The sequence below is a fragment of the Spermophilus citellus genome (genome assembly GCF_964194105.1).
Source record: "Spermophilus citellus genome assembly, chromosome: 8".
Lineage (NCBI taxonomy): Eukaryota > Metazoa > Chordata > Mammalia > Rodentia > Sciuridae > Spermophilus > Spermophilus citellus.
Genome location: NC_138189.1, coordinates 56,017,489 through 56,045,237, shown reverse-complemented (window position 1 = coordinate 56,045,237; position 27,749 = coordinate 56,017,489). Strand labels below are relative to the sequence as shown.

The window sequence follows — 27,749 nt, the reverse complement described above, 5'->3', positions numbered from 1 at the left end:
CTATGTTCTACTAATATTTCCTACAAAAATGAAAAGAGGAGTGTACCCTAGTGGTAGGGTACTTGCCTAGTGTGAATACGGCCCTAGGTTCAATCCCTAGCACCACCCACACATACACACAACAAAAGATATAAAAATGAAAAGAAATTTAAGAAAAGCTACACTTCCACCTACAATGATTTAAGGAAAAACATAATTTAAGTAAATCTCTTAATTGTAATAAGAATTGTCATTTCTAAAACAATAGTCTGAGAAGGGAAAAACAGGTAGCTATTTTAAACTCCTGGTAAACTGAATCTTTATACTCAGGTAATAACTTTTCAGCTATCTTTTAAAGATACAAAAATTTTCTCCTCAATCATTTAAAATCCCATGTAAAAAAAAAATGGATCACAGATGCAGAAACAAAGGTAAAAGGTGAAATGATTTATAAAATAGGTTACGTCATTACCAAACTGGGAATCAGGTCTAACTTGCTTCCCTATAAATGTATTATAGATACATTGATAAATATCAAGTGATTAAATACTAAACTTAGTTTTATCTTTAACATAAATAAGGATGGAAAGAGAGGCACCTGATCAAAAACATTCCAAATAAAACTTCAGGAGCTAGATGTACAACTCTGTAGAGCACTTGCCTAATATGCATGAAATCCTTAGTTTGACCCCTAGCACCTCTAGAAATAAAACAAAATAAACAAACAAAAATTAAAACCAAACAAAACTCACTTCAGAATCCTTATACCAGGAATTCTGAAATTCTATTTTTCAACTTTTAATAGGTACACTAATTTACACATGATTTACTCTGTAACATTAATGCTTCCAGTTAAGAAACTGGTCAACCCTGAGGTGAAAAACACTATGGGAAAATGTTAACCTGTGGAAGATGACAGAGGGACAAGACAGGAGGAGGCTAGGTCTTTTATAATATAGTTAAACCACTATTCAGATTTTGGAACCATCTACCTCCAGACTTCCTGTTATAAGAGATAATTAAACATCTTTGATTTTTGAACTATTGAAGAAAGGAAGGGAGGAAGGGAGAGAAAGTTTTACATAGGATTCATAAAACATACAAAAACACTTTTTCTTGAAGAAAAAAAAAGGTTAAAAACTCGAGTCTTATGAATATTGAGCTATGAAGACACATAAAGCTGAAGTATTTGGAAACAATGGGCTATCTTGAGTCTTCGGCAAGATCACAAACTACTCAAAAATTCTTTGACCTGAGGGAAGAAAAAAAATATTAACATAATTTTTTAACTAATTTGAAATATCTAATATTTGTCTTCATTAAAGTGTATGTAAAAGCTGAAGACCCCAAATATATTAGTAACTTTATTACAATACCATACCATTTATTTCCCAAAGAAATATTGTTAAATACTTCTGTAGTAAAAGATCAATGACCTAAAAGATCATTATAGGAACTACTTAATTTATATCTAAGATTGATGCAGTTCTAAAACAGCCATAACACTAGTTTTATCCCTTTATTCAAATACCAAAGAACATGTGTAGCTTTAATAATAATCACAATAGTTTAAACAAGCTTTGAAAATCAGACAGGGAATAGATATGTAATATTTCTTAAGCACAAATTTCTGTCATACTATGCAATGTTAGTGTACTGAGAAAGTTATATAAGTTCTGAGTTGAACCTAGCTAATTGAACAACACCACAATGCAGGACTCTCAATCTCTACGTATTCTAGACTACACAAAAATTCTCCTGAAAAGACAGAGTTTATTGCCTTGTAAACATACCTAAAAAAAGAAATACAACTGTTAATAATATTAATAAAAATAAATATAAATAATAATATAAAATGATTCTAGTCAAAACAAAGAGTTAGATAAAATTAACAAGTAGATTTACAGACTCACTAATATTGATGTTTAGCTCTTAGTACAATGACAATTTTAATATTATCAGAAATGAATTTTATACTATATTTTTGACATCACTAATAGTAAGAAAAAGTCACTTAAATTTTACAGATATGTTTTACATCATATGATGGGGAAAACATATAACAACTCTATACTCCCTTAAAAATATCAAATCCCTATTTATAATAAACAGCTGACATTCTGTGACAGAAGAAAGAAAAAAGTCAAAGATACTCCCAAAACTAAACAACAAAAAAATTGTGGTTTCTCTTTAGACCTCAGATCACCAAGATTATTCATGTGGGTATAGGAACATTTCCTATATAATTACCCCTACTATTGGCTCAAATGTTTATTGACAATTCTCTCCCCATTCCTTTATCAATATGGCACCACTCACTTAATATGACCAATTTCCAATTATCAGAGAAAAAAAATAATTTTGAATAAGATACTAATAATAACAATTATTACTGTTATTACCTTAGGCAATGTCAGTTCACCCTTAACATGGTTCCATCAAAACTCAAAATAATCTCTTAATCTCAAAACTTCAGCTAAAAATGAAATCCATATCCTTCCACTGTACATATCCTCCATATTGAATTTAGTTGAAAAAAGTTTAATTTTATAAGCAGTTTATTATTAATTCACCTAAATATTGGTGGTGTGAATAAAGGGGAACAAAAGGGAAAGAAGCAGGGAAGGAGGTGAGAAAGAACATATCACTGCAATTATCCCTGTCTTATAAAGAAAGAAAAGACAAACAAGATTCTTCAGGCTACAAAACTAGAATTTAGTCAGGATTTAAATCTAAATAGTCTACAGCCCTCTAAAGCTGACTCTTAAGGCAACTTTATATAAGCTTCCTGTTTGAAAAGTTTCTGAAGTTTTTACTACTGTTTTAAGTAAGGCAAACAAATATTAGTTTATAGTTTTTGTCTAAATCTACCTTTTCAACCAGACTTTCATGTTTGTCCTTAAAGTCTTCATTAACATCCAGTGTTAAGATAGGCACCTCTTGTAGATAATCAAAATTTGTTCTGTTTAAAAGGAGAGAGATGAACAAAGTTAAAAAAGGAATGAAAGAGAAAATTTTTAAATGCATTTTTTTGGTAGTACCGAACCAGGGCTTTGCATATGATAAGCAAGTGCTCTACCATTGAGCTATATCTGCAGCCCTTTATCAATGAAAAATCAAAATGCTATCAACATTTTACACTAAAATTATCATGCAAGTAATAAAACCAGTAGCCTCTTTCTTCTCATGTAGACTTACTGTAGGTAAAGAAAGAATTAAGATATAAGAACATACAGGCACTGTGACATATGATTCTCAAACAGAAAATAGGATAAATTAGAAATTTTTTCATCTTAAGCTGTGTGTAGTGGCACATGCCAGTAATCCCAGTGGCTCAGGAGGCGGAGGCAGGAGGATCACAAGTTCAAAGCCAACCTCAGCAATTTAGCAAAGACCTAAGCAACTTAGTGAGACCCTGTCTCAACATTTAAAAAGGGCTGTGGATGTGGCTTTTAGAGGTAGAACACTTGCATAGCATATGTAACATCCTTGGTTTGATCCCTAGAACTGCCAAAAAAAAAAAAAAAAAAAAAAGGAAAACTCATAGAAGTCTTTCTGAGACTCAAAGACTATCTAAGGTTATGTACCAATAAGTGAGACTGGACTTGAGCCAAAAGCTGAGTAAGGACAAAGTCTATGTATTTAACTTAACAACTATGCTTTATTACCTCTTAAGTCATGTTTCATGAAACAAACTTGAAAAATATTATATTAGTCCTCCCATTCGATTAAGGACACATTCCAAGTCTTCCACTAAATTCCTAAAAAAACAGATATACAAATCCTACATACTATGTTTTTTTCTTATACTCGCATATACAAATTTAATGATTTTTCTCCCTTTAAAATACCTTTATTTTATTTATTTATTTTTATATGATGTGAGGACCCAGCACCTCACACATGCTACCACTGACCTATAACCACAGCCCTTGCTTTTTCTATCTTAAAAGTGGATTTTTTTTAAACCCCCTTTCCTTATTAAATTGAAAATTTTCATTTTTCCACTTAAAGGAAGCTCTTAATGGCTTTTCTTTGGCATATCTCAAATTCAAGTATCATTCATAACTCATGGAGTCTAGGGCCATTAGTAAGTAAAACAAGGGTAACTTGATCACAAGTACCATGATACTATGACAGTTGATTTAATAACAGAGATGGCAATTAAATGACTATCAGGCAGGTCGTAAGGGATGACTCAGGTCTGTGCTATACCAGATGAGATGGGACAGGGCAAAACAGCACAAGATTTCATAACACTACTCAGGATGGTAAACAATATTTTAATTTTTGATACTGAGTTTCACTATGTTGCTCAGATTGGTGTCAAACTTCTGGGCTTAAACAATTCTCCTGCCTCAGCCTCTGAATAGCTGGAACTTACTTGCACACCTGGCTTGGAGAGCAATTTTAAACTTCTGAATTGTTTATTTCTGAAATTTCCCATTTAATATGCTAGATAACTGAAACTGTAGAAAGCAAAATATCAGATAAGGGGGAGACTGCTTGCTGCATCTTAAAAATTATTTCTAAAAGAGAGTACCTACGTAAGGCACAAAGAGATAAATTCTTAATCAATTGAATGAAATGCAAGTTTGTAACTAGGTGACACTAGTTATAAAAACCTCAAAGAGGGTTGGGGATATAGCTCAGTTGGTAGAATGCTTGCCTTTATAGCTCAGTTGGTAGAGTGCTTGCCTCGAATGTACAAGGCTCTGGGTTCAATCCCTAGCACCACAAAAAGAAAAAAATTAAAAAAACTTCAAGGAAATGAGATCTCATTACAATCAAGAGAATCAAAATCCAAACTAATTCTAGAAGATATCAGTAAACAAATGATTAAAAATGAAAAACTTTACAAGTTGCTATTCATATCTTCCAAATTTTAGATTAAAATTTGATTTAGGTATTTATTCAAAATGAATAATAAATAAGAATAAGGAAGTCTTACTTCAGTGTTCTATGCAGGAGCCAACTTTCATGTTTATAATGAAGCTTCTCTAAATATTCAAGAGGAATGTCTTGCTCTTCAGTTCTTCCTCGTAAATATATTCTACTTAAGCATTTCTAAAAGCAAGCAATAAGAAAAAAAGACAAGGAAATTATTTTTTCTGTTGCCATCAAAATTTCTTTTCTGTGCCTCTTAAGTTATGCTAGCCAAATTCTCTTTCTTCTAGAAAGTTGAAGTAGTTCACTTTTCCTTCCATATAGCTTTTCAGCCATTTGATAGCGCTATACTAAATAGTACTTTCAAAAATAAGTCAAAATAACTCTTTAGTTTTCACTCTCCACATATGAAATATACTAACCAATGTAAGTTTGGTAAAAAGAGGGAGAAAAATTCATTAAACATCTACTTAAAATTTTTATAGGACAGCTAAAAGGTACAGCAATCTTTCAATCCTACATTTTTGTTAATCAAACTTGAACATCTGTGTTCAGTTAATATAAAATCACTAAAGGCAGTGATTCTTAACGTGATGATAACTCTAGATCACCACAACTGAAAAGAACATGGGATGTTTTGTGCCTGTTCTATATCTGCATTATTGAATAAAGTAGCTACTAGCCACTTACGGCTTTTAAGCACTTGAAACATGGCTAGTGTAGTTATAAAAAAAACTGAATTTTAAAATTTTATTTAATTTTAATAGCCATAATTTAAATAGTCACATTATAAGTATGGCTCTAGATCATTTTCCCCTGAAAACTTACATACATACAAAAATTCACATAATTTGTGGGGATTCATAAATCCTCAGAAATTTATCATGTATCCAAAGACATAAGAACCTCCAAACTCCGTAGCCCAGTGGTAAATCATCTGTGCAGCATGCAGAAGGTTCTGGGTTTGATCCCTAGCACCACAAAAAGGAAGGAAGAAACGAAAGAAGGAATAGATGGATGGACAGACAGAGGGGGGAGGGGAGGGGAAACCTTCAACCTAAATAGCATGCATAAGCCTATAGCAGCATAAAAACTGTCTTTCAAAGTCTATTATAAATTCTCTTTTTCAATAATTAAACATTTAGTCAAACTATATCATAAACAATACTGATGAGAGGTTGGAGTTGTGGCTCTGTGGTAGACCGTGCGCCTTGCATGTATGAGGCACTGGGTTTGATCCTCAGCACCACATAAAAATAAATAAAGGTATTGTGTCCATCTACAACTAAAAAATATTTTTAAAAAATACTGATGAGATAAAACAGTAGTTTTGTGTTCGTCTTTAAGAATCTGTTTCCAGCAGAATAAAATCATTAGTATTCTTTATGCTCTTTTTTAACATTCGTATTCAAAAAGATTCTTCTCAAAAATAAAAGTGAATTTCTTTTTTTAAATTTTTTTCAAGAGAGAGGGAGAGAGAAAGAGAGAGAATTTTTAATATTCATTTTTTAGTTTTCGGCGGACACAACATCTTCCCTGCATATGGTGCTGAGGATCGAACCCGGGCTGCACGCATGCCAGGCAAGCGTGCCACCTCCCAAGCCACATCCCCAGCCCAAAAGTGAATTTCAGTATTATTATAACTGCTGAATCCTGGCTTATTTGACATTAAAAAAGGAACAAAATAATCTACTGTAATCAGAAACCTAGATCTTTTGACTTACCCAAGAAGTAGAAATTTAAAAAACAGAGAAACAATGAGAATGCAAGTGTCAAACCCAGAAAGCTTCCTGTTAAATGTAAGATCCTATTATTTAGGTTGATTTCATGAAAAGCCTCTACTTGATCTTCCTGGATCAATAATAATATATTATGATGTAAACAGAACAGCTATTGCAGTTATAATTTATCATAAAAGGCATATTTTCAAGGGAGCTCCTTTAACTAAGTCTCTTTTCAACTTAATGGTTACTATCTACTCATTCAAGTTACAATTATAAAAGATTTTCCTTGAAATGAACCTCCAACTTTGCCATCCATTCAGCAAATATTTACTTATCTCCTACTGTATACCCAGACCCTATCCTAGGCATTGGAAATTGTACAGTAATTAAAATATCCTAAGTCCTACACCTCATATGCAGCCTATATTGTAGAAGTTGCTTAAGTAAAATGGGATGAGAAAGTCTACAAGTTAGGAAGAAATAAAGATGAAAAATAAAAGAGAACTGAGCAGGTTCTAAAAGTGCTACTTGACAAGTCTTGCTTCTACTCTGCCAAGAAAACAGAATAATTCTATCAATAAAGTTGTGAGTTTGGAGATGAAGACATGGAGGGCTGGAGTTGAATTAAATTGCCTTCAACACATACCACTGAAAAGATTTCTAAATACTACTTTAAGTTTTCAATGGAGCAAGTGAATTTTTATTGGTTCTCACCTCTGGAGTAGCTCGAAGATAAATGATTCCATCCAATTCAAGGCTTTGGCCAAACTGGTTATTCATCCAGTCATGCCAGTCTTGATATATTGCCCACTCTGTTTCATTCATGCAATCAGATTCATACAAATTAGATGCAAAAATATACCTGAAAGAGAGGCTTCATCAATACACATGTAATTTTTTTAAAAAACCCACAAAGAAATAGAAAATAAATCTATTAAATGAATATGAAATATTCTCCTAAATCCTGTGGCAGATAGTGCCTCAGATAACAGAAAAAAAAAAACAAAAACAAAAACAAAAAAAAACATGAGTTTCTTCAACTATGGGCTACATGTTCTTGGTCAGCAGTTCTCCCAATGTCATGTGAGGACCACTGGAAGTCTCAAAGATTCTTCAAGAAGTTCTATGAGAGGCCAGATTACTTCACATACTACTACATCTCAACCAAAAGAAGATATAACATACTGAATACAAAAGCACAAATGAAGATTCAAATTTTTCTATTAAGTCAGACAAAAACATGCAAAAGTGTAAAGCACTGCTATTTTTTTCACTACTTTTTGTTTAGAAAAATATAATGTTTAATTGAAAATGTTATCTATGTTAATATGAAATGGGCTTATTGCTAATTTTAAATGAGTGAATAATTTTAAAATATTTCTCAATCTAAATTTATAACAAGATATACACATCAGTAAGATACAAAGCACTTTGGATACAAGGATAATCATTAAGGATAGAAAGGGGTCCTGAAACCAAAAAGTTTTGGAAACTATTCTGAATTAATTTGGAGATTCAAAGAATCTGACATAAGCAGATTCTAAAGCTCCCTTGGAAATTTTTATCTCACTGGTTCAGGTGAGACACAAGGATATAGAACCAGATTTAACCAGAACAGATGAGAATTTTAAAACTTCTCTACAAATCTGGATTAAATAGCTACTATTCCCTACCAATTCCACAGAAGCCAGAAATTATAAATGCTAAAACTTCTCAATGATATTAATACCAGAATGCTGAGGAGATTAAATGCCATTATGTATCTCAATTCCTCAACTCAGCCTCTATTATTACTTTAATTCACAGGAAACAGGAGGAAAAAAAAATGTCCAACTCTAAGCCAAGTTTCCAGATAACCAAGTATAAACCATTTATATATACCTGTCACTGTACACAGATCGTTCAAAAAACAATACAGGTTTCTCTGCATCTTTGAGCTTGCCATTGAGAGAGGCAAGCTGAGCTCGTATCCGACTGAGACAGGCATATGATTGAAAGGTAAAAGACCATCGTTCAGGCTTCTCATACATCATCTGAAGAACATTCCCACCACTTTTCTGAGACGTTGTCAGTTCCTATTTTGAATTTGCAAAAGAAAAAAAAAAAAGCAACGTTATGAGCTATCTGAACTTTTTAAGGCTCCAAAAAAAGCTATACAAATAAATGCATGATGATTAATAAAACCAAGTCAAGTCCCCTTCCTTATACTTTTTCCCCAGTATTTTAAGTTATCTGAAGTCTGAAAAATCTTCAGATCTTCACAAGAGGTCACAAACTAACAAGCTATGAAAGAAATTATTTGGCTAAAGTAGGACTTTAAAAATTTTTGAATTAATTGTCAATATTTAAAAGCTAAATGAAATTATCTGGATTTACATTTTCTTTTTAAAATGGAAAGCCAAGAAACATTATCCTTTTATTTCTTCTTGGAAAAATAAACTGGGACACATACTCTCCAGTTTATCAGTCCCCACTATTCCCAGATGATTTTCAAACAGACCTAATTCATAGATGCCCCTCGATTCAGATAGGATTACATTCTGATAAACCAATTATAAGTTCAAAATATTGTAAACTGAAAGTGTATTGAATAAACCTAACCTACCAAACATAAGATTGATTCCAAGTTCAAGAGACAATCTTCTTATTATAAATTATCTTCCCAATACAATTTTCAACCTCTCCTCTGCAACATTACTAAATAATTCAATATACTTTCAATATTAACAGGGCAATAACTTTCAACTAGAAGCACCTCACATATTTGTACCCTTGTTCAGAGATATGATTAGACAAACAGGGATTTTTTTCTTTTTTAAAAAATTCACTTATTTTTGTTGTTGCTTTGAAATGTGGTTTTGCCATATTGCCCAGGCTGACCTCAAACTCTAGTACTCAATGAAACTTCTGTCTCAAGTGTCCCATGACAAATTAGACTGACACCAGCTAAAGTAACTGACCAATTTTAACAAATGACATCCTCCTAATGTAATGGTAAACAAAAATACACATCATCACTTAGGAATCATGCCCCCCCCCCCAAAATTAGAACTAAATCCAATCAAGTCTATGGAGGTCTACCTACAGATTTGTAGAAAAATACAGAGAACTAAGAAACATGGTAAATTTTATCACAATGATATATTCAGCCAAAACCAAAAGGAGGCAAACTGCATAGAACAAATGACTCAATTTCTTACAACAAATAAATTGCAAAGGAAAAAATAAAAAGAGGCAACTAAGATATTAAAATTGAAAAGACATCAACCAAATGCAATGTGAAGCTTGTTTGGCTTCTGATTTCAAAATTATAAAAAAAATTATGAGACAATGGGGCAACACCCCCAACACAGATTGTTTATGATGATGTGGAACTGAAGTTCTCTGAAGAGTAGCAGCACCTAGAGTAAAAATTCTGCAGACTGCTTGACCTTGGCTGAGGATATCACGATTGTGAAGAGATGGACTGTTGGGGGTCAAGAGCCAAAATTATCTTAGTCCCTTTAATAGCCATTCACTTTCAACCTTTGTATCCAACTTAACATCCTCATGACTACTAAGTAAAACTCTCACAATTTAACTAGAGGTATAACTCAGTGGGAGAATGCTCGCCTAGCATGCACAAGGCCCTGGGTTTGATTCCCAAAAACTGCAAAAGAAAAAGAAAAAAACTCTCAGAATATAACCACAAGTTTAGTATATACCTCTAAGCATCCACCAAACCTAAAACCAGAATGCTAAAAATCTGAAATCTACAGAAAAGATTTCCCAACTTCTCCCCACCAGGGCTTTGTTGAACAAAATATACAGTCTCTGGGACAATAGAAAATCAAATTTAAGACCCACAGGTCTTGAGGAAAAAGTAGAGATACAAGCCAGTGGCACAGAAAACCCACACAGCTCAGTGGTACAGCACTTGCCTAGCACATGTGAGGCACTGGGTTCGATCCTTAGCACCACATAAAAACAAATAAAACAAAGGTAAAATTCTTTAAAAGAAAAAAAAAAAACATTCAGTGCAATAATAGAGAAGAAAATTTCCCAAATCTTCTGAATAAAATGGACATTCAGGTACTGGTGACATTTAGAATTCCAAAGAGATAAATATGACCATATAAATAGATGATGAGCAGAAATTTGAAACTTTTTGAGCTAGAGTAAGTCAACAGTGAACAGGAAGATGACAACAATTCATCTGATGATAATGAACACTACACATCTCATATTAGCTGGTTTGTTTGCTCAGGGCTTTTTTTGGTTCTGGAAACTGAACACATGGCGGGTACTCTACCACTGAGCTACACCTCCAACCTCTTTCTTGAAATTTTATTTTGAGACAGGGTCTTGCTAAACTGCCCAGGATAGTTTCAAACTTTTGATCCTCTTGGCTCAGCAAGGATTACAAGTATACTGCATCCAGCATCACATTAGCTCTATTTTTAAAATGTATCTTTTATTAGTTCTTTTATTGTAACTATACATATACATTTTCTCTTACAATCCTATTTGTTTTAAAAATCTGAGTTCCCCATCTCTTTATATCCATTAAAATAGGTACTTTTTTTCATTTCTAAATAAGTATTTATATTTTTTAACAGACCACAGCATAAGGGGCTAAGGTGGTAGCTCAGTGGTAGCTACAGCGCTTGCCTCGCACACGTGAGGCTCTGGGTTCGATCCTCTGCACCACATAAAAATAAACAATAATAATATTAAAGATTTAAAAAAAAAGACCACAACATAAGACATTACGCGAAGTGAAAAAGCTGTCAGATTCTTAAATTATACCCAGTAGAATGCCATTTACCAGGGGCTGGGAAGAGCAGGCAAAGGGAGTGGTTAATAGACATAGTTTTAGTTGTGAAAGATGCAAAAGATTTGTTTTATAGCACTGTAAATGTACTTAAAACTATCAAAGCAGGGAGTGTGGTTTCGCCGCCGCCAGGCCCGCACCGCCGGAGCCCCGCGGAGCCGCGGCCTGGGACAGAGCCCAGGCCTGTGATTGAAAACATCAAGTCATGAGCCAAGGTGGAGGGAATCCATCACGACTTCAGCGCGAGTAGTAAGGCTGCAGCCCCAGGTGCACGGCTCTATCGGCCCCATCTCCTTCTCCTCTCCGCCTCTCCGCCTTGCTTCTCCCCAGCTGTCTCTCCTCCCAAGCTCAGTCTCTAAATCTAGATTTCAATTTCTTTCCCCGACCCCGCCCGCTCTCCCGCGTGTCCGGTACCCGGCCACCGCGGCCCCGAGGCGCCGCCTCCCCTCCCCCAACCCGCACCCCCTCTCTGGGGGTCCCGAAGGCCGCTGCCGCCACCGCTGCTGCAGCCGCCTCCCACAGAGCACCATAGAGCAGACTCTTCACCGCGCGAATGAGCTGCCGAATTAAATGAAACAGCTGATAAGATGAGAGACAATTTAAAATCCAAGTGAACCAAGAACACGCACTGAGCCCTGATCCGCTGAATTCAAACTCCCGGTCACCTGCTTCCCGCAGACAAACAGCTATGACTCAGCATTAATCCATCCGGCTGAAACAACTGGTCAGCCCTTCTCATCATACGAAGGTAAATGCCTACCGAGTCTTCATAAGTAGTGGCCACAGGTTTGAAACGGGGCTTGAGAGAGAAGGACCCACCCGTTGCATTGGTAGCCCAGCAAAGGGAAACAACGTCATCAGACTGCTGTGGAGGAGATAACTTCATTGAAACCGACAGCTACAGGTGTGTGATCCCACAGCTTTCCCTCTCCACACATCGGGAAAACCTTAAGGGCCACTCCCAGCTCTCCCGTAAGGGCCCCTCCCAGCTCTCCCACGAGTGCTACAGCCAGCCCGAGGGAATCAGAGGTGGTGCGGGTCCCGGGGCGCGGATCTACCGCTCCCACCAGGGCTGACTGCTGAGGTCTCTTGCACCAGCTACGGGGAAGTGGACACAGGAGGGCAAGTAAAATCCGCTGAGGATTCTCAGCCCCAAGCTCTACAAACTTAGGGTCTGAGGGAATGGTAAACTGGAAGAGTGTGCCCAGTCGTTCATGAAAACAGGGCTCCCGGGAGCAGCAGACCTGGCTTGTAGCCAGTATTGTGGTGAGAGGGGCCTGGCTAGAGAAAAAGTGGGAAGTGACTAGACACAAGAGGAGGCCCTAGACACTCAGGATTGGAGTCTCGCCCAGTCTGGGAGGAGCTGCTGCACAGTGATTGGTTCCCGCGTATTGACAGGAGAAACTTGGCCTGGTGGACAAAGTGCCACCTACTGGAAGAGAAGTTAATCAAACTCTAAGACGGCATTTATTAGGTTTTTTTTTTATTTTTTTGATTTGGGTTTTTCTTTCAGTTTCATTTTTTTCTTTCTTGTTGTTTAATTAATTTTTTTTTACAAAATATTTTTTTAAAATTTTTTTTTCTACTAATTTTAATTTTTTTTTAATTATTATTATTTTTTTAAATCTTTTTTCTTTTTTAGTTCCTATTTTTTTCTTCTTTAGTTTTTTCATTTCTCTTATCCCCCCTTTCCTTGAATTCTACCTGCCTACTCTCATTCTCTTTAGTGACTTCACCCCTTCCCTTCTAATACCTTTCCTCCCAAACATCAAATTAATTTATAGGAGTAAACAGTAACCCAGCAGTCAAACAGAACAAGAAGTAACATGAGCAGCTTCAAAAAACAAGGAAGAAAAGGACTACAAACAATGCAGGACAGCCTAAATATTCAGGAGGACGCAGAGTCATCAGAAAAATGGTCATATAAAGAACTCAAGGAACACCTTAGACAGATGGAATGGAACCTTAAGGAGGATACAAGACAGCAAATTCAAGCAGCGAAAGAACACATTGAGAATGAATTTCATAAACAGATAAAAGAAAAAGTTAAGCATCTCTATCAGGAGATAGAGATTATAAAAAATAATCAAACAATAATTCTAGAAATGAAGGAAACGATAAACCAAATTAAAAACTCAATTGAGAGTATCACTAACAGAGTGGAGCAAGTAGAAACCAGAACGTCAGATAATGAAGACAAAATATACCATCTTGAAAAGAGTCCAGCCAACTCAGAAAGGCTGGTAAAAAATCACGAGACAAACATCCAAGAGTTATGGGATAACATGAAGAAACCAAACTTACGAGTCATCGGGATAGAAGAAGGTACAGAGATTCAAACCAAGGGAATGAGTAACCTGCTGGATGAAATAATTACAGAAAACTTTCCAGAAATAAAAAAGGAAACAGATATACAAATTGAAGATGCATACAGGACACCAAGCACACAAAATCACAGTAGACCAACACCAAGACACATTGTTATGAAGATATCCAATATACAGAACAAAGAGAAAATATTAAAAGCTACAAGAGAAAGGAGACAGATTACATTCAGGGGTAAACCAATAAGGTTAACAACGGATTTTTCATCACAGACACTGAAAGCAAGAAGGTCATGGAACAATGTATTTCAAACACTGAAAGACAATGGATGCCAACCAAGAATCCTGTATCCAGCAAAATTAAGCTTCAGGTATGACAATGAAATAAAAATCTTTCATGATAAACAAAAGTTAAAAGAATTTGCAGCCAGAAAACCAGCATTGCAAAGCATTTTGAGCAAAACACTACATGAAGAAGAAATGAAAAACAATAACCAAAACCATCAGTGGGAATTGCCTCAGTAAAGACAGAGGGTGAGGGGAAAGACAACCATGGTGAAACAAACTAAAATTTTTTTTTTAAAAAAAAAAAAGGATAAACAATCAATCATGGATGGAAGTTCAAACCATATATCAATAGTAACACTGAATGTTAATGGCTTAAACTCTCCAATAAAGCGACATAGGCTGGTATCATGGATTAAAAAAACAAATCCAACAATATGCTGCCTCCAGGAGACACATCTGATTGGAAAAGACATACACAGGCTAAAGGTGAAAGGATGGGAAAAAATATACCACGCACACGGTCCTCGCAAGCAAGCAGGGGTGGCCATCCTCATATCGAATAAAATCGACTTCAAGACTAAGTTAATCAAAAGGAATAAAGAAGGACATTATATACTGTTAAAAGGAACCATTCACCAACAAGACATAACAATTATCAATATTTACGCACCAAATAATGGTGCTGCGACATTCATAAAAAAAATTCTTCTCAAATTCAAGAATCAAATAGACCACAACACAATAATTATGGGAGACTTCAACACACCACTCTCACCATTGGACAGATCCTCCAAACAAAAGTTGAATAAAGAAACTATTGATCACAATACCACAATCAATAACCTAGACTTAACTGACTTATATAGAATATATCAACCATCATCAAATGGCTATACTTTTTTCTCAGCAGCACATGGATCCTTCTCAAAAATAGACCATATATTATGCCATAGGGCAACCCTCAGTAAATATAAAGGGGTGGAGATAATACCATGCATTTTATCTGATCATAATGGAATGAAACTGGAAATCAATGATAAAAGAAGGAAGGAAAAATCCTACATCACATGGAAAATGAACAATATATTACTGAATGATCAATGGGTTACAGAAGACATAAAGGAGGAAATCAAAAAATTCTTAGAGATAAACGAAAATACAGACACAACATATCGGAATCTATGGGACACAATGAAAGCAGTTTTAAGAGGAAAATTCATCGCCTGGTGGTCATTCCTCAAAAAAAGAAGAAACCAACAAATAAATGAGCTCACACTCCAACTCAAAGCCCTAGAAAAGGAAGAGCAAAACAACAGCAAATGTAGCAGAAGGCAAGAAATAATTAAAATCAGAGCGGAAATCAATGAAATTGAAACAAAAGAAACTATTGAAAAAATTAACAAAACTAAAAGTTGGTTCTTCGAAAAAATAAATAAGATCGACAGACCTTTAGCCATGCTAACGAAGAGAAGAAGAGAGAGAACTCAAATTACTAACATACGGGATGAAAAAGGCAATATCACGACAGATGCTACAGAAATACAGAAAACAATTAGAAATTATTTTGAAAACCTATATTCCAATAAAATAGAGGATAGTGAAGACATCGATAAATTTCTTAAGTCATATGATTTGCCCAGACTGAGTCAGGAGGATACACACAATCTGAACAGACCAATATCAATGGATGAAATTGAAGAAACCATCAAAAGACTACCAACCAAGAAAAGTCCAGGACCGGATGGGTATACAGCGGAGTTTTACAAAACCTTTAAAGAAGAATTCATACCAATACTTTTCAAGTTATTTCAGGAAATAGAAAAAGAGGGAGCTCTTCCAAATTCATTCTATGAGGCCAACATCACTCTGATCCCAAATCCAGACAAAGACACTTTAAAGAAAGAAAACTACAGACCAATATCTCTAATGAACTTGGATGCAAAAATTCTCAATAAAATTCTGGCAAATCGAATACAAAAACACATCAAAAAAATAGTGCACCATGATCAAGTAGGATTCATCCCTGGGATGCAAGGATGGTTCAACATACGGAAATCAATAAATGTTATTCACCACATCAATAGACTTAAAGATAAGAACCATATGATCATCTCGATAGATGCAGAGAAAGCATTCGACAAAGCACAGCATCCCTTTATGTTCAAAACATTAGAAAAACTAGGGATAACAGGAACTTACCTTAACATTGTAAAAGCTATCTATGCTAAGCCTCAGGCTAGCATTATTCTGAATGGACAAAAGTTGAAGGCATTCCCTCTAAAATCCGGAACAAGACAGGGATGCCCTTTATCTCCACTTCTATTCAATATAGTTCTCGAAACACTGGCCAGAGCAATTAGACAGACGAAAGAAATTAAAGGCATAAAAATTGGAAAAGAAGAACTTAAATTATCACTATTTGCAGATGACATGATTCTATACCTAGAAGACCCAAAAGGGTCTACAAAGAAACTACTAGAACTAATAAATGAATTCAGCAAAGTGGCAGGATATAAAATCAACACGCATAAATCAAAGGCATTTCTGTATATCAGCGACAAAACTTCTGAAATGGAAATGAGGAAAAACACTCCATTCACAATATCCTCAAAAAAAATAAAATACTTGGGAATCAACCTAACAAAAGAGGTGAAAGATTTATACAATGAAAACTACAGAACCCTAAAGAGAGAAGTAGAAGAAGATCTTAGAAGATGGAAAAATATACCCTGTTCATAGATAGGCAGAACTAACATCATCAAAATGGCGATATTACCAAAAGTTCTCTATAGATTTAATGCAATGCCAATCAAAATCCCAACGGCATTTCTTGTAGAAATAAAGCAATCATGAAATTCATATGGAAAAATAAAAGACCCAGAATAGCAAAAGCAATTCTAAGCAGAAAGTGTGAATCAGGCGGTATAGCAATACCAGATTTCAAACTATATTACAGAGCAATAGTGACAAAAACAGCATGGTACTGGTACCAAAACAGACGGGTGGACCAATGGTATAAAATAGAGGACACAGAGACTAATCCACAAAGCTACAATTATCTTATATTTGATAAAGGGGCTATAAGCATGCAATGGAGGAAGGATAGCATCTTCAACAAATGGTGTTGGGAAAACTGGAAATCCATATGCAACAAAATGAAACTGAATCCCTTTCTCTCGCCATGCACAAAAGTTAACTCAAAATGGATCAAGGAGCTTGATATCAAATCAGAAACTCTGCGTCTGATAGAAGAAAAAGTTGGCTCCGATCTACAGATTGTGGGGTCGGGCACCAAATTCCTTAATAGGACACCCATAGCACAAGAGTTAACAACTAGAATCAACAAATGGGACTTAATTAAACTTAAAAGTTTTTTCTCAGCAAAAGAAACAATAAGAGAGGTAAATAGGGAGACTACATCCTGGGAACAAATTTTTACTCCTCACACCTCAGATAGAGCCCTAATATCCAGAGTATACAAAGAACTCAAAAAATTAGACAATAAGATAACAAATAACCCAATCAACAAATGGGCCAAGGACCTGAACAGACACTTCTCAGAGGAGGATATACAATCAATCAACAAGTACATGAAAAAATGCTCTCCATCTCTAGCAGTCAAATCAAAACCACAATGCAAATCAAAACCACACTAAGATACCATCTCACTCCAGTAACATTGGCAGCCACTATGAAGTCAAACAACAACAAGTGCTGGCGAGGATGTGGAGAAAAGGGTACACTTGTACATTGCTGGTGGGACTGCAAATTGGTGCGGCCAATTTGGAAAGCAGTTTGGAGATTCCTGGGAAAGCTGGGAATGGAACCACCATTTGACCCAGCTATTGCCCTTCTCGGACTATTCCCTGAAGACCTTAAAAAAGCATGCTACAGGGATACTGCCACATCGATGTTCATAGCAGCACAATTCACAATAGCTAGACTGTGGAACCAACCCAGATGCCCTTCAATAGATGAATGGATAAAAAAAATGTGGCATCTATACACAATGGAGTACTATGCAGCAATAAAAAATGACAAAATCATAGAATTTGCAGGGAAATGGATGGCACTAGAGCAGATTATGCTTAGTGAAGCTAGCCAATCCCTAAAAAACAAATACCAAATGTCTTCTTTGATATAATGAGAGCAACTATGAACAGAGTAGGGAGGAAGAGCAGGAAGAAAAGAATAACTTTAAACAGAGACATGAGGTGGGAGGGAAAGGGAGAGAAAAGGGAAATTGCATGGAAATGGAGGGAGACCCTCATTGCTATACAAAATTACATATAAGAGGTTGTGAGGGGAATGGGAAAATAAACAAGGAGAGAAATGAACTACAGTAGATGGGGCAGAGAGAGAAGTTGGGAGGGGAGGGGAGGGGGGATAGTAGGGGATAGGAAAGGTAGCAGAATACAACAATTACTAATAGGGCATTATGTAAAATTGTGGATGTGTAACCGATGTGATTCTGCAATCTGCATTTGGGGTAAAACTGGGGGTTCATAACCCACTTCAATCTAATGTATGAAATATGATATGTCAAGAGCTTTGTAATGTTGTGAACAACCAATAAAAAATTAAAAAAAAAATAAATAAAATAAAATAAACACCTTTTAAAAGTAAAAAAAAAAAAAAAAAACTATCAAAGCAGTACACCTAAAAAGGCATTTAAGATGGTAAAATTTCATGTTTTAATAAAAATTAAAAATTAATAACAAAATCATATACCTTTTATTTGAATTTCCCAATAAATGTAATCTCTCTTGCCCAAAGTAATTCCAAAGTCTACTATATTAAAAGAACTCAGAGGATCAATCCTGACTCATTAGTTATAAAAATGATAATCAGCTAGTTCTAAAAATACAAATGTATAAATTAAAACTAAAGCAAAACTTTGTAATAGAATTTTATAGGTATAACACTTAGACAGCAATTTAGCTACTTTAAAAAAAATCTGTAATTTTTGGCCCCATTAAGCCCACTTTTAGAATTTTATTTTAAAGAAATAATCTAGAATATAGATTTAACTGAAAAGTTGTCTATCACAGTGCTAGGTAAATAGGAGGCTATCACTGCATTATTATTAGGTATTTATATTATATTAAGTATATAATGGTATATATATACAATTAATTAAGCTGCCTTTCATTTACAGAAAAATTTTAATGACATTTTAAATTGTTAAGTCATAATGGTTATTATAGCTGAGAAAAACAGTACAAAATTGTATACTGTTGTATCAAATAGGATCTGCACTTATCTCTGGGTAATAAGGTTATAGGTAAGTTTCATTTCCTTTTTTTTGGTGCTTGGGATTGAACTCATGGGCTCTTGACCACTGAGCCACATCCCTAGCCCTATTTTGTATTTTTTTTTTATTTAGATACAGGGTCTCACTGAGTTGTTTAGTGCCTCGCCATTTCCCCAAGCCCATGAGATTACAGGCGTGGACTACCACTCCCAGCTTCATTTCCCTCTTTGGATAATCCGACATTTTCTTAACTGTGAAGCGGTATTATTTCATAAAATAAACAATTGTATTTACCGTTACCCAAACTGGATTTAGTAATTTATTATCACAACTATATAAATGAAACATACAGAATGATGGGATTATAGTGGTTTTTATTCTGTTCTCTCTGATTCATATCCACTATTACTTCATGAGAGAATATTTCACTATTTTATAGGAAGTATAGATTATTGGTAAGTGAGAAAAAAAAAATCAAGGTTTAAAAAAAGAAAAAAATAAGTTGTTTCAAAGACAAATATATACCTCCTTTCTCACAGTTACTAATTTCTCACTGGTTTCTTAGTATTAATAATACTAAGTAAAAATAGCACTGGTAATACATATGCTAATTATCTTGACAGCCATTCTACAACATATATACATTTCAAAACATCATGTTGTACACTATAAATGTTTCATTGGTCAACTTAAATTTAAAAAAATAAATTTAAGTGATATAATGCTTCACAATTAATAGCAATAACCCCCCACCACCACCACCGCTGAAAAAAAAATTCAGTTCAGGAACACTGTCAGAGCCTAACACTGCTTGCCCTTCCACCCAATAAAGCTGACTCCTAAAATGTGGCCAGGTATAGGTGGGCCCTGAGAGATCTGGGAGCAACTTGACACTGACAGCTCTGGGAATGTCTATCTGTACCAGCACTGGGAACTTGACCCCAAAATAGCAAATAAATCTCATCACCTAGAGCTAAGTACCAAAAACAGAACAGTGGTGACATGAAATCAGCATGAAGCTGAATCATGCCAATGTTGTAAAGGCCTATGACGTTCCTGAGGAATTGAATTTTCTGATTAATGATATGCCTTTTCTAGCAATGAAATACTGTTTTAGAGGTCTTCAGAAGCTACTCAACAAACCAGAAAATTGAAGTAGACTTAAAGAAAGCCAGATGATTTCTTTACTGAGTGATAGAAGGTCTGGGATTTGATATTTGCACAAAAACTAAAATTATACCTCAGTTTTAAAACCTAAATATGTAGTTCTTCTGTATGTTGGTGGAAAGATAATGAATAAAATAATTAATCTGGGATACGCCAAAGGCACTGATCAAAAAAGTCTTGCTACAACTTTTGTGGGAATACTATAGTATCTGACCCCAGAGATCTTTGAGAATAAGCTTTATACAGCCATTGTTAATTACTGGAGCTTTAGGACCTTGGCATTTGAATGTATTACCAGACATAAGCCTTTTCTGCATCATCTGCAGCCATTTATCTGCCATAAGAAGGTTAGGGATCCAAAGTGTATACGTGATGCTATAAGATGATAGGTCTAATCTCATTTTTAATTTTACTGCACATTCAACAATATCCCCTTCTTACAGAATAGTGAACCTGTGCCTTTGAATACCAACTGTCATAAATCATATTGTATGCTATGTGTACCTATATTTAAGATGTACATTTAATAAAATCAAAGAGAAGATGCCTGTTAATTTATAATGTATTTGAAAGCTTATGCTTTTTAAAAATCTTTCATGTCTTGTCACACAAGTTTATAAAGGTCTGCATTCCCTCATCTGAATTTGTAATTTCAAAATTGAAGTTCTGAAAACAAAATTTTCATAAGCTTGATGACAAAATTCATTTGCTTACAAATCTAACATGAACTGACAGTGACATCTATTTAACCCATTTGGTGTGAATAGGCATTTATATTACTACAAAAGTACTAACATGTTTGATTATGCAAGGAGGGCTGCTGTCCCTCCCTATAATCATACATGATTGATTGAAGGTTAATGTAGAATGGTATATACATTGAGAGTTAAAAAATTGAGGGTTTCAGCGGGGCACGGTGGAATATGCCCGTAATCCCAGCAGCTCTGGAAACTGAGGCAGGAGGATTGATTGCAAGTTCAAGCCAGCCTCAGCAACTTATCAAGGTCCCAAGCAACTCAGTGTGACCCTGTCTGTAAATGAAATATAAAAAACAGGGCTGGGGATGTGGCTCAGTGGTTAAGCATCCCTGGTTCAATCCCCAATGGCAAAAATACACACACACACACACACACACACACACGCGCGCGCATTATTGTAGTATGGTATGTACACTGATTTACCATTCTGAATTCTAAAAATTTCTTTTTTTTTCTTTTTTAGTTGTAGATGAACACAATACCTTTATTTTTATGTGGTACTGAGGATGGAACCCAGTGCCTCACACGCGAAAGTCTTGCGCTCTACCACTGAGCCACAATCCCAGCCCTTGTAAATTTCTTATTCTGAAACATCTGGCCCCAGGATTTCAGACAAAGGAATATGATCTCTATTTTCTGTTGAATAATTTAGAAGATATTCTTTTAAAAATGTAAAATTCTAGATAGTGTTTTTGTTTGTTTGTTTTGTTTTTTGGTTTTGTTTGTTTTGGTACTGAAGATTGAACCCAGGTGTTTTAATACTGAGACATATCTTCAGTTCTTTTTTTTTTTATTTTGAGATAGGGTCTCACCAAGTTGCTTGGGGCCTTGCTGAGGTGGGCTTTGAACTTCCAATCCTCCTCATCAGTCTCTTAAATTACTGGGAAGACAGGTGTGCACCACTACACTCAGCTTCTAAATAGTTTTTAACTTTGTATATTAAATGATTTATAAATGTAAAAAATTCAGCTCAGTGAAAAAGAACAAAAAGGAGAGATCTCCTTAAGTCTATCTACAAAAAAAAAAAAAAAAAAAAAAAAAAAAACCCAAAAAACAAAAAACCTAACAGGAGGCAATTAAATCAAATCAGCAAATATATTATTATTTGGAAATAAGCCTTTAATACAAAATTTGATAAATCATCTAGGTGATAAGTTTTAAAGATCATTTTTATCACATGAGGGAAGGAGACTATGTAATCATTTAAACTATTTCACCCCTTCATTGTATCAAAATTAGTGATGGTGGAATGTGATGATCATTATTATCCAAAGTACAGGTATGAAGACATAAATTGGTATGAATACACTGTGTATACAACCAGAGATATGAAAAATTGTGCTCTATATGTGTAATAAGAATTGTAATGCATTCCGCTGTCATATATAAATTAAAAATAAATTAAAAAAAAAATAGTGGTAGCCTATTAACAGTACAGCAACATTTCAGCCACTAGGTGGCAGGTTTTAAAAAAAAAACAGCTTTAAAAAAAACCCCAAATAAGCTAAATAAGCAGGTGCATATTTAAATATCAGGGAAAGACAACATTTACTAATAGCCACTCTTCCAGTTCTACAACTTCCAAGCAGTATAATCAAATGGATAACATCCAAAGTAGGGCTGGGCTGGCCAGGACTGGAATGAAAACAGTCCATTTCCCATTGTTGACAATACTCTAAGAAAGCTAAGATTTATACAGTTGGTGAGTCACATAACTCCAAGGAATAGATCAGGGATGGGTTTGGGGAAGTACTGATCTAAGATGAAGAAAACCCCACTTCTTGAGTATAGGGGAGGGCCAGGAAAAAAAAAAAAAAAAAGGATGCCACTCTGCTACCCATTCCCTGACATTCTACAATCTACCCCAAAATACTATCCCCACATTGTTTGAATCTCTGCCTGGAAGTACAGAAGACTAATAATATAACAGCTTTCAATAGACACACACAAAATTAAAGCTACCGTCCAAGAATATGCATCAAATTTCAACAATCAAGCTTGATGCAGTGGCACATGCCTATAATCCTGCAACTCAGGAGAATGAGGCAGGATTATAAATTCAAGGTCAGCCTCAGAAACTCAGCAAAACCCTCAAATAAAAAAATAAAAAGAGCTGGGGATGCAGAGGGGTAGAGAGCCCCTGGATTCCATCTCTAGTACTCCTCCCAGCCCCATGATAACAGGATCATATGTATACTACTTACTTTAAAAATGCCAGCTTGGCATTCTGACTCCAGTGCATGGAAAGAAAATGTCCTAGCCCATAAACATAAGTGCCATATTCATGAAGACATATAGTTTTAAAATGGTGACAGATACATCAATGTGTCATAGTCTAATGATGTCAGTCACTAAATCTAACCAATCTCTCTGAACTGATTCCAAGTTCAAGAGACAATCTTCTTATTATAAATTATCTTCCCAAGTATATTAATACAATTTTCAACCTCTTCTCTGCAACATTACTAAAGGGTGCAATATACTCTCAATATTAACAGGGCAATAACTTTCAACTAGAAGCACCTCACATATTTGTACCCTTGTTTAGAGATATGATTGGACAAGCAGGATTTCTAAAATGATAATTAATGTTCTATTTTTTTGACCTGGATGATGATTACAAAGATGTTAGCTTTTTGAAGTGTTCTTTAGACTATACATAGACTTCATACACTTTTATAGTTACATGTCAATTAAAAATGGTTAAAGAAACAAATATATTCACCCACTTTAAAGTTCTTTTTAAGACTAATCCTACCTTTCCTCAAAAATAGGAGACATCAATTTCTTTAGAAAATAGGGTCCATCTGGGGAGGAAGTCCCTTTAAATTTAGTCCTAGACATTATAAAGATGGGTATACCTAATTGGCCCCAGACCTAAAGTAACTATGCTTAGCAAATAGAAGGTAGTGTTAGTAAAATATTTTTTACTAATTTAAAATCATATATATTCAAAGTCTACAGAGTATCCTGCTAGTAATTCCTATTTGTGTATGTGATTTATATTTTAAATATTCAATTATTCACAGAAATCCTACCAACAGTTAAACTTTTAAAAATATTTTTTTCACTCCTCTGTCCTGCTCTTTTTAAAGTAAGTTTCTAACATGCATTTCCATTTTTTGAAGATTTCTTCTTTCAATTTCAATTCCCAATTCTCCAAAAATGAAAATATTAGCAATCACTCTCTCCTATACACAAAACCAAAAATTCTTCTACTAAAAAAAGGAAATATAACTGTTATTTCCTTCCTTTCTCATTTGCAAGGCAATGAAAATGACACTTGGGCCCTATAATAGAAGTCTTAAGAATGATAGTAAATAATCCCATCAGCTTGACCATAATCCCAGAGACTGAGACAGGAGGATAGCAAGTTCAAAACCAACCTCAGCAACTAGAAGCATTAAGCAACTCAGTGAAATCCTGTCTCTAAATAAAATACAAAAATAGGGATGGGGATGTAGCTCTGTGGTCAAGTGCCCCTGAGTTCAGTACTCTCCCGCTCCAAAAACAAAGCCCTTGACACTTGGGCCCTATAATAGAAGTCTTAAGAATGATAGTAAATAATCCCATCAGCTTGACCATAATCCCAGAGACTGAGACAGGAGGATAGCAAGTTCAAAACCAACCTCAGCAACTAGAAGCATTAAGCAACTCAGTGAAATCCTGTCTCTAAATAAAATACAAAAATAGGGATGGGGATGTAGCTCTGTGGTCAAGTGCCCCTGAGTTCAGTACTCTCCCGCTCCAAAAACAAAGCCCTTGGAGAAATTTAAATTGAAATTCAATTTTTTAAGGCTTCATTAATTTTTAAACTCTTAAAACACTTAACTTTATTTAGATACAATAGTAAATCTTAAAAGCATAGGTCAACAAAGCTTTATGTATATATTTATATAAATAGTCATGTAACACCACCACAATGAAGATATAGACTTGAAATTTTTATTGGAAAAGAAAAAGATGTTGGTCCTCTAATCCAAAAGATTTTTATTTTATTCATTTAAAACTCTATTTTCATACCTCAAATTCATCTTGAGTACTATGAACATTGCACCATCTGGCAACAGGTTCAGGAACCACTTCCCAATCCTCACAGACTTGTTTAAGGATATTCACAAATGTTGACTTCCCTGAAGCTGTTATGAAAGGAAAGGTAAAATTAAGTAAGAAAACTTATCAGGAAAAAAAATAAAGATAAATAATCATCAGCTTTTACAGGATTTATAACAGGCAACAAATGCAATTTCTTAAACTTTCTTTTTCTAAAAAAACAGAAATTAAAAGGGTCCCTATTCAATTGTGCAGAGCACACTTATTACTGTTTTTAGCTTAGCAAAGCCAGAGAACAGAGGAAATAAGAATCTAGTGAAGTTTTAGGCAAGATGTTATATCTGGGAGAAAAAGGTTCAACTCCAAGACATATTTTCCTTAGCCAAGAAATTCTGGGAAACAGTAAGGCTAGTCTCCCACTTAAAACTAGTTGTGTGAATTTGGGCAAGTCCCTGAACCTCTCTGAGCCTGTTTCCTCAAGAAAGATAATAGTACTTTCTTCATGGAAACTGTTGTAATAACAAATAAACTATCACTATATTAATATTCATTCCAGGCTCAGATTTTTAGAACCTTCCTGTCTACCAGCTCCACTCTCTCAAGTCTACAAAGAAGCTCAGTTTTCTCCTATCTAAAACTAATTAAGGAACACACAAGTAACCATAATATCAATATGAAGATACATCCAATGACTAGGGTTTTAGAATAAAGAATAATATGATTATTACTAACACTAATAAGCACAATGACTAGTAAATATTATAAAACCTTTCTGCAAAATACTTCCTAAAAGCAGTAATTGTCATGGTTCTGTGTTTTCTATCAAACCTTAAAAAAATAAATAAAAAATATGTACTTTAGTTTTCTCTGACCACTCATTAGCTTCTGAGATATGGGGTTGGCAAGGGACATAGGGACAGCTCATGTATAATTAGGGTATACAATGTTCACTATGTTAAAGTTACCTAGGAATATATTATATTTAATAGTAGGGACAGTCTTGATGTAGAACCTCACAGGGTACAGTGTAGAACTACACACCTAATGACCACTATACCCTTTCTTTTTTTTTTTTTGGGGGGGGGGTATTGGGGATTGAACTCAGTGGGTATTTGACCACTGAGCTACATCCCCAGCCCTATTTTGTATTTTATTTAGAGACAGGGTCTCACTAAATTGCTTAGTCCCTTGCTTTTTGCTGAGGCTGGCTCTGAACTCTCGATCCTGCTGTTTCAGCCTCCAGGACTGCTGGGATCATAGGCATGCGTCACCATGCCCAGCTCCACCACATCCTTTCTATCTAATGTCACCAAATGTGGTTAAATTAGATATTGCTGATCAGCATAATGTTCTCTCTCTCTCTACACATACAAACCCATATATAACTTTAACATCTTTGCAAGCAAAGCTTCTTCTTCCTTATAAACAGGTTCTAAGGCAGGCAAGGATGAACTTACCTTTGACTTGCAGAACTATATTCAAAACCTATGACATTATGCAGAGCAACAGAAAAGAACGAAAGGAATGAGGATGTAGCTCAATGGCAGAGCACTTGCGTGGCATGCACAAGGCCCTAGGTTGAATTCCCAGTATCACATAAATAAATAAATAAATACATAAATAAATAAATAAATAAATAGGAAAAATATATATAAGAACTTTAAAGGATCACACAAAGCAAAGGGAGGGAGTTAAATAAAAAATTGACACAGAGAGAACAGTGAGACAAATAAAATACAAAAGTCATATCATCTCCAGAAGAGAAGAAAAACTTTCTAAGGATAAACAGAGTGACTAGTCATGAGAAAAGCACGGTGATCAAGTTAGGGACTGTAAGGCATCTAGAAGAATGGTTTTATATGATCACCGAACATTCACTGAACAAAGGAAAAGAGCACCAAAGCATCAGCTCAGAGTCTGAATGCACTGAAGGCTACAACTTTCTACTTCCTTTATATAAATTTTTTTAGTTATAGGTGGACACAATATTTTTATTTTTATGTGGTGCTGAGGATTGAACCCAGTGCCTCATATGTGCTAGGCGAGCATTCTACCATTGAGCCACAACACCAGCCCTCAGCTTCCCTCTGATACTGCCTACAAGCAGAATCATGCAGTCTATTTTTAAAGTTTAAATGTAATAATAGCTACATTTAGTTCACACAGAGTAACAATACTTAGTCCTAGTTTAGTTCCTTAAATTTTGTGGGGGAAGTGGGAACTAGAAAATAAGTTAATCAATAAGTAAATATTCTACCAAGGACAAAGGCAAAAGAGAACAAGAACCATAGATATTCACATTAATACTTCTATAAAAATCCCAGGAACTAACTGAATTCTTAATGTCAAACAAGCATTAAGATGATAAAAGTCATTCTGAACAAAGTATTAAGAAGCAGGTAAGCCTTCCATAAATCTTTTTTTTTTTTTTTTTTTTTTGGTACCACAGATTGAACCCAGAGGGCCTTAACTAGTGAGCCACATCATCAGCCCTTTTTACTT

The 27,749-nt window shown here is 35.0% G+C and overlaps 1 protein-coding gene across 1 annotated transcript in view; it reads right to left on the bottom strand.

The window, feature by feature from the left end:
• Positions 1 to 322: 322 nt before the first annotated feature.
• DCK (deoxycytidine kinase) overlaps positions 323 to 27,749 on the bottom strand; it is a 30,577-nt gene continuing 3,150 nt past the window's right edge. The window contains exons 2-7 of the mRNA XM_081303376.1: positions 25,218 to 25,333; positions 8,472 to 8,665; positions 7,305 to 7,452; positions 4,931 to 5,046; positions 2,851 to 2,941; positions 323 to 1,231 (exon numbers count right to left, since the gene is read on the bottom strand). Coding sequence (XP_081159502.1) covers positions 1,205 to 1,231; positions 2,851 to 2,941; positions 4,931 to 5,046; positions 7,305 to 7,452; positions 8,472 to 8,665; positions 25,218 to 25,333 — 692 coding nt within the window. The 3' untranslated portion in view covers positions 323 to 1,204. The remainder of the gene's footprint in view (positions 1,232 to 2,850; positions 2,942 to 4,930; positions 5,047 to 7,304; positions 7,453 to 8,471; positions 8,666 to 25,217; positions 25,334 to 27,749) is intronic.